Source organism: Parasteatoda tepidariorum, chromosome 10, assembly GCF_043381705.1.
Source record: "Parasteatoda tepidariorum isolate YZ-2023 chromosome 10, CAS_Ptep_4.0, whole genome shotgun sequence".
Taxonomy (NCBI): domain Eukaryota; kingdom Metazoa; phylum Arthropoda; class Arachnida; order Araneae; family Theridiidae; genus Parasteatoda; species Parasteatoda tepidariorum.
The window spans coordinates 21,766,173-21,773,988 of NC_092213.1; the positions used below are offsets into that span (position 1 = coordinate 21,766,173).

At 27.6% G+C, this 7,816-nt stretch overlaps 1 protein-coding gene across 4 annotated transcripts in view; it reads left to right on the plus strand.

Moving 5' to 3' along the window:
• The window catches only part of LOC107440500 (ankyrin repeat and death domain-containing protein 1A-like), a 180,376-nt gene that overhangs the window by 88,062 nt on the left and 84,498 nt on the right, over nt 1–7,816 (plus strand). Inside the window, exon 1 of one of the 4 annotated variants that reach the window (XM_016053442.3) lies at nt 1,399–1,734. The exons of the other annotated variants lie outside the window; for them this stretch is intronic. Coding sequence (XP_015908928.1) covers nt 1,698–1,734 — 37 coding nt within the window. The 5' untranslated portion in view covers nt 1,399–1,697. Of the gene's footprint in view, nt 1–1,398; nt 1,735–7,816 lie in introns of those variants that run through there. 4 annotated transcript variants of the gene reach the window in all.

A 7,816-nucleotide genomic window follows, 5' to 3' on the forward strand; every position in this document is an offset into this window, starting at 1 on the left:
TTTTTTTACTTATTATTTCCCACCCCCTTTTTTTCATATGTCTATAATTTTTCTTTGTTTTATTCTTCATTTTGAACTTATCTAATGAGTGCTGTTTACTTGCAGCTTAAGCGCAATAAATGAAACTTCTTAGTGTTGTGAAACGTGTTTTTCTTAACTTTCTTAGTGTTTTCTTGTATTTACATATTTTCTATATATATATATATATATATATATAATAAAAATCATAATTATGTCCTAGTATCGGGAACTTCTCTCATGTTGGCTTATCAGGATCTAAATTTCAAATTACTAGTTATAGTGACATATTTTTTCTGTTTCAATAAATTTATTAAAATGATTTTTATGGAACTTACCAAATTTTAAATTTTACGTGTTTTTTGCACCTTTTTCAAAGCTACTTTAGTAGCTTCATTAAAGTTTAAAACATTTAATATCTTAAATATCAGAATTTCGTAAGTAAGATCCAAAGATTACAGTTTAATAAATAAATTCAATTAAAAATATTCCTAAATATCGATTAGCAACTCAATAAAAAAATCGGTTCTCATGAAATTTTCCATAGTCAACATGTGATGTGGGTAAAAAGGTACCATCTTTACATCAACATTTATATTGAAATTTCAACAGCTTAACATTCAACATCTAATATTGAAATTTTTCAAAATATAAAATAATTAATTTGAGAGTTTAAGAGAGATGAAAAGTCGTTTCTTATTAGAATTGGTTTGATTCAAATAAGGCAATTCTTTCTTTTCTACTTATTACGAAACAATTCTTTTATTTCTACTTATTGCGTCACATATTCTATTGTCCTAAGACTAATTTATTCTTTAAGTATAGGTCGATTTTTTTGTTCAAATTTTAAGTTTTAATCATTTCATTATACTTAACAGACTATGCGTACATAAAATTATAATGAATATTTTATTAAAAAGCTGATTCTTTTTTCTTTTCTTTTTTTTCTTTTTTTGAGAATAGCAACTTAAAGAAAAAGACGAAAAACAATGATGAATGAGAAGCGTTCCTGGGAATTGGAGCAGGAAATCGGAGAATAACGGGAATCGGAGTCTTCAAGTAAAATTATTAAAAGAAACCTGAATTTCTTTTGTACTACAATTACTAAATTCTACAAAATCCAAAACGTTTTTCCAACTTGCTAGTATAATACTTGGATCTTACGTTACACACAATAATTAAACTTTAAAGGAATAAAAAAATCGTAAAAATACTAGGGGATAAAAATGAAAGAAATATTTTATTCGATCTGAAAAAGAGCAAACGAAAATTTTGCTTAAGATAGAGAAATGAAAAAAGATAAATATTTTAAATCGTTTGCAGAACGACAAGGAAATTCTTCGGCAGCCTTTTATTAATTCTCAACTCGACAATGCAAAATGTCCAGGGATTTCGTTCTATTCAATCCTTTTTCAAGCGTTTTCTACGCTTGACGTTCTAAAGAGAGTTTTGAGCGTTCCGGGTAAACTTACTTCCTTCCGGTCGCGCCGGAGCTGTCACGTGAGCTATTCCGGGCAGCTCTTAGAAACCATCTAACAATTGGTGCTTTGGTTGCCGGCGAGACTAGTTGTTTTCTAAAAGTTCTGCTTCTTGCTCTATTTGTTGCCTTTTTTTTGCATAAAAAGTTTGAAAAATGGATAAATTGTTGCTATGATAGTTTGGACAGGTGTTATCGTAGGATGTATACCAAAAATGGACTTAGGAAATATGTAATAAGTAAGTATTTTTTAATAATTATTTCCTTTTTCATTTCGCAGATGGTCATGCGTTTCATACTTTTTTTGTATCTTCTAGGGGGCTCCGCCCACTGGCCGCTTCGCTCACCAACCCCCTTTTATTTCTTTAAACATATTGTTACTTTAAAATTGAAAATTATTCAATTAAAAATTGATAAATTTTTTACTGTATTAATACAGAGTTGATTCCCCAAATTTAGAGTCTCATTCTGATGGAAAAAAATCTAAACATATTAAGCTTCTTTTTTTCAGGTATAGTTGCAAGTTCATAAACAAACTTAAAATTATTTTTATTTAATTTTTAGAACTTTAACTTAACTTTTTCGATATTTTTCGCCTAAGAGAATATTAAGCGGGAAAAACTAATAATACTTTAGAATTTTAAGTAGTCATTTTCTTATTTGTATTTTAATTGCATATGTTAACTTAACATAGTTTTGAGTAAAATTTATTGTAAAAGTAAATATAACTTTTTAAGAACTAAATAAATAAATTGCTTATCGGTTAATAATTGAAAAATGATTACTATTATCAAATGTTGCACAAAATGTGCAACATCATGAGATTATTTTGAACATAATAAAGAAAATACACTTACAGTTTTAAGTTTCTATTTTTTTTATAATATAAATAAATTGGGTTGCCACGTTTATATCCAGACTCTCAAAATCTCAACATTTTTACACACCCTGCCGAGCACGTTAATCTACAAAATTACAGTTTTAAAAAATTTCAGATAGAATTACCGTAATATAGTGCCGGTACATCTGCCGTAAAATCGATTCTACTGTAAATTCATATTTACCGTAAAATATTGTACCGTAATTTTTCAGTAATAGTTATTTAATTTGAATGATTCAGAGATTTTACGATAATTATTACTATAAAAAATTACGGTATAACCGACTTTATGTTCCATTGCATGTTTTGATAAAAAGGGATTTTACGGTAAAAAATAAGAGCATCTGTTATAGCATACTTACTCAAATGGAAATTTTTCATGCTCGATTTTTGATTACTTTTTTATTGCATATTAATTAAAATAGATGACTATACCTATTATTAATCCTTCGGAAAAAAAACTTAAATTCACTACACTATATCTAAATGAATACTTTTATTTTTAAAATAAATCAAAAATATTAAATATTATTAATACGGAGGTATTAAGAAGCATTAACAAAGAAGTATAAAGCACGAATAAGAATTGATTAGAATAAATGCAGAGCATTATCATTAACAAAAAGAAATATTATTAAATTTAAATACTATCGGCAATTGCATGCTCTTCAACGTGTAAAACAATGTAATGACAAAGGGAATAAAAAAAAGATACGAACTTTGTTTCATAAACTCTCATTTGTATAGTTAAATTTAATAATGTTTTGGTCTGATGAAACAATTGATTTTCTTCTTTTTTTTCCCTTTAATTTCGAGTATTCGTTCTTTATGTCATCTTGACAATCTACAACAAAATTCGCCAATCCTTCTCAAGGGCGGATAAGTTGTTAAAAAGCGCAATTGAATAGGTTTCAGAAAACCATTGGCGCAGTTCGATATCACCAATAGAGTTTAACTAGTATTTTACGGTTTGAATAATGATTGTTTTATATAAATGCCCGATCGGGCATATAAGGGTTGGAAAATACATACCCGATTGCAATTTTTATACGTCTCGGCCACGTCGGGCGATATAATTCCGTGCCCTAGTTAATAGAAAGATTTTTTACAACGCTTGTCTTACATTCACCGTTACATTACCTTCATTCTCTATTTTTTAACGGTTCTGCGATTTTCTGGGAAATTTTCTGGTATGGGCTGTAAATTTTAAACAGCGTTTGAGTTACGGGAAACTTATACACCATGCAAAAACTCCCTTATGTTTTTTTTTTTTTTTTTACCTAGTCGTAAGCCAGTGCCTACTCCTGAAAATATTAATTATCAGACATCTATGAAACACTTATAAAAATTATGATGCATTTGTTGGAATTAGATGTACAGCTTAAAGGCATAAAACTGAATGAAAAAGAAACGCCGCATATAAAAACGTCGAGTTATTCAAAACTCAGGGTAAAACTAAACGGTGCTAGAAATTATACCTGGTGTGAAATTTAAAGACATATTGGGTTGAAAATGAAATTTAATGGCCAAGAGCCGTGAGTGTATGTACATTAAAAGAAGAGAAAATACATATAAACAAAGAGAGAAAAGGATGAATACTAGGGTATCTCGGGATTGGAAGTGAAATAGAAGTGCAATGGCACAGAGTCGGTTATACGGCGCCAAATGTATATTATATATTAAAAGCTCCATGTACGCTTATAAAAGGGTACTATAAGCTACATTTGAGGCTAGGACCACTAGGTCAGCTTGAGATTCCGAATTATTTTTGAAATCTTAAATTGAAGTATTATAGAATAAACAAAATAAGAGTCTTAAGCGCATAAAATTTTCCAGCAAAATAACAAAAATGGAGAAGATACAAATTTCACAATAATGCAGATACCGCTTACATTAGAAACTTACTTATATGATGCCGAATTAAAAAAATAATTATTTTACATAATTTTTCGTTCTTAAAAATCCACTATCATCCGCTCTTTATTTTAAAAAAAAGAACTTCTCAATGACTTGGTCACGTTCAAGCCATAAAAGAACCTGCTCTCTTTTATAGATCATCTACTTTATTACAATCTGCTATTGCTTTTCTCGCTCAATGTATCTAAAAATCACTGAAATGAGACCATTCTATATTCGAATGTGAAATTTGATACCTTTCTGTATCAATAAACACAAATGGGCAACCATAACTTTAACGATAATTATCTTCTAGAGAATCGTTTTACAAAAAGTTCAGCTGCAAAATTCAGGCACCTTTACGTGTGTAACATCATGTTTTGAGGAATCGAACTAACGTCGGGTTTAGGGCTTTTTTTCTGAAGGCACTACAACGCTGCATTATCTGGACTCATTAAAAGTTGCTGAGAATAAGGGATTTTACTGAGAATAAGGCAAATTAAAATGAGAATAAGGCAGCGGTTTCTATAATTTTCCTCTAAGTGAAAAAATGACGCCAAATTGCCGATTTTTAAAATGGGTTTAATGACTATTAAAATATTTAAGTTATTTATCCGTTCTAATGCACAGATATGCACTTCATTGCAAGAATATAACTTTGGTTCCAGTTTAAGGCACTTAAACAGTGGCTCCTTTTATATTCGAAATTATTTATTTGCGAAAATTTTTCATGTTCGAATTATTAGCATCGAAGGAAACCATGAATGCCTCAAGCTGAAACGAATAATTTGTGCCAAATGTAGGCAAAAAAGGAAAAAAAACTTGAAAAAGGAAAAAATCATTAGCTCTTAACTGGGCCGGAAAATTTGAACTAACATTTATTCCAAGAAGAGCTATATGAATTGTGGTCATTGTATGCATGTCCTCAAAGAAGCTATTAATTTTATCTTATGCTTTTTTTTAAAAATTTAATGTATTTTATTAAAAACTGCCTAATTTAAGAAATAAATAATATAATTTTTATGGTTCATACTGAAATTACCACAGACAGTCGTAAATAGGCAATAAAAGGTTATTTTTCAAAAAATATTATCATGAAATATTATAACATTATTTGACACAAACCTAACTTTCTTAACTCATCTAATTTTTTTATTTAATAATATACAGTATTTTATTTATTTAGCTATGCATTTTTAGTAAAACACTTTCAATACAAAATATTTTTTTAAAAAATTAATGGAAACATACTTTTTACACCTGATTAATGAATATATACTTCCATTGTTTAAATTATTCATTATTTACATTAATCAGGAAATCGATAACAATTATCATTTTTTAGTTTATATAAAGTAAGAGTCAATTTATTTCAGAATAATTTCTGATAAGTATACATATCATCGACATTAATTTAACCACATTCAGATTTTAAATCAGGTTTCTATTTTCGATTATAAACCATGTAGTACTTTAGTTTTCTATAATGATTCATATTTATTTTCGTATAATATTTCTTTATACTTTGAATCTTGTAATGTATCTTATATTACGAATCAAAGTATCGATTTAATAATATGAATCAAAGTATCTATTTTATATTATGAATCAAGGTATCTATTTTATATTAAGAATGGAGGTATCTATTTCATATTAGGAATCAGGGTCTCTATTTTATATTATGAATCAAAGTATCCATTTTAAATTATGAATCAAGGTATCTATTTCATATTAGGAATCAAAGTATCTATTTTATATTAGGAATGAAGATATTTATTTCATATTAGGAATCAAGGTATCTATTTTATATTAGGAATCAAGGTATCTATTTCATATTAGGAATAAATGTATCTATTTCATATTAGGAATCAAAGTTTCTATTTTAAATTATGAATCAAGGTGTCTATTTTAAACAATAAGTCAAGGTACCTATTTTATATTATATCATATATTATTTTGTGCAATCATATTTATTTTTGTATAATCTTTCTTAATATTATGAATCTTATAATCTGTTTTATATTATGAATCTCATAATCAGTTTTATATTATGAATCACGATATCTATTTTATATTATGTCATAAAAACTCTTAAAAAATTCGGAGTTATATATTTGGCATACACCCAAAAAAAAAGTCCATTTAACCTGTTGCATTCACGCGAATTCATTTGGGCTTTGCAAATCATTAATAAATGGATGAAAATATCAGGATCAAGTAATGTTGAAGACTTATGTACTTTAAATGTCCCTCGTAAAAAAATAAATAAAACATTCATTTTAACATAAAATTCGTGTACAGGTGTGTTTGATATAATGCATTAACTATCATAATTCTTTTATATTACCATTAAATATTAGAACACAAGAATAGTCGAAAAAAAAGACTTTATACAAAATGTTAGAACTTAGTATGATTGATTTTTTTCAGCATTTCGATGTAAATGCTTTTTTAACATGCTTTACTTTTTAAATGGTGAAATGCATATTCAAAGCAACATCACATCTGAAATTGCACAACTGAACTTGGGCGTTCTAGTGTATTATTATGATTGTTTCCTCTCTCTAAAACACGACCGCTTCAAATAAATCGATGTAGCACAACACAAATGAGAGAATCATTAAGGGAATCGCCATAATATTGTCCTCGTATTAACTCAATGCTCTTTAGTTACTGGCTTGTTAGTTTCAAATGTTGCCTACAATACATGGATACCACTTCAAAGTGTATGTGTGATGTCATTAATTACCATAGTAGCTTTCTAATGTGCTCACTGCGAACGATTGTATTCATTATTTTATTGTGAAAGACACGACATCAAACTCTCTAATTAACTTGCTCTAAAGATAATATATCTTTATTCGAGGTATCACGTCTTTCGGTTCAAGAGTCAACTGTTTGTAGAAATTTAACATTCGAAAAATTCAAAGCGGTAAGAGATAAAAAGAGAACTGCTAGAAATTTAAATTCTAAATTGTTTTATTCTAATACCAAAAATTATACATTTTATTTAATGCATTACTCTATTAAATAAATATGAGGAACCATATTATAAATTTTAAATGGACATATTAAAGCGCATTACATCTTTAAAAGCACACACAAAGTTTTAAAAAAAAGTCTTAAAAAATAATTAAAATTTTTTTTTAAATGAAAAGGAAAAGCTGTAAACGAAAACAAACTAAAGATATTTTATCCTCATCTCACGCGATTTTATCGCAAAATAATGCTTTTTAAGATTGTATTAATATAGTCAAGGCAAAATACATCAATACAATATATATCAATACAAAATATATCAATTCAAAAGTTCTTGAAATTTGTGTCATTTTGTTTGTTATGTTTCATTTTCGAATCGGTTCCTTTCTTTTTCTTTGTGTTACTCACACTATTGTATTAATATATTTTGCTTTGGCTATATTAATACAATATTAGAAAGCACTCTTTTTCTTTATAAATAAGTGTAACGTGTGAGCTGATGAGTGTGAGATTCAACATATTTATTTTCCGTATTTTGTTTTCTGGCTTTTATATATATATATATA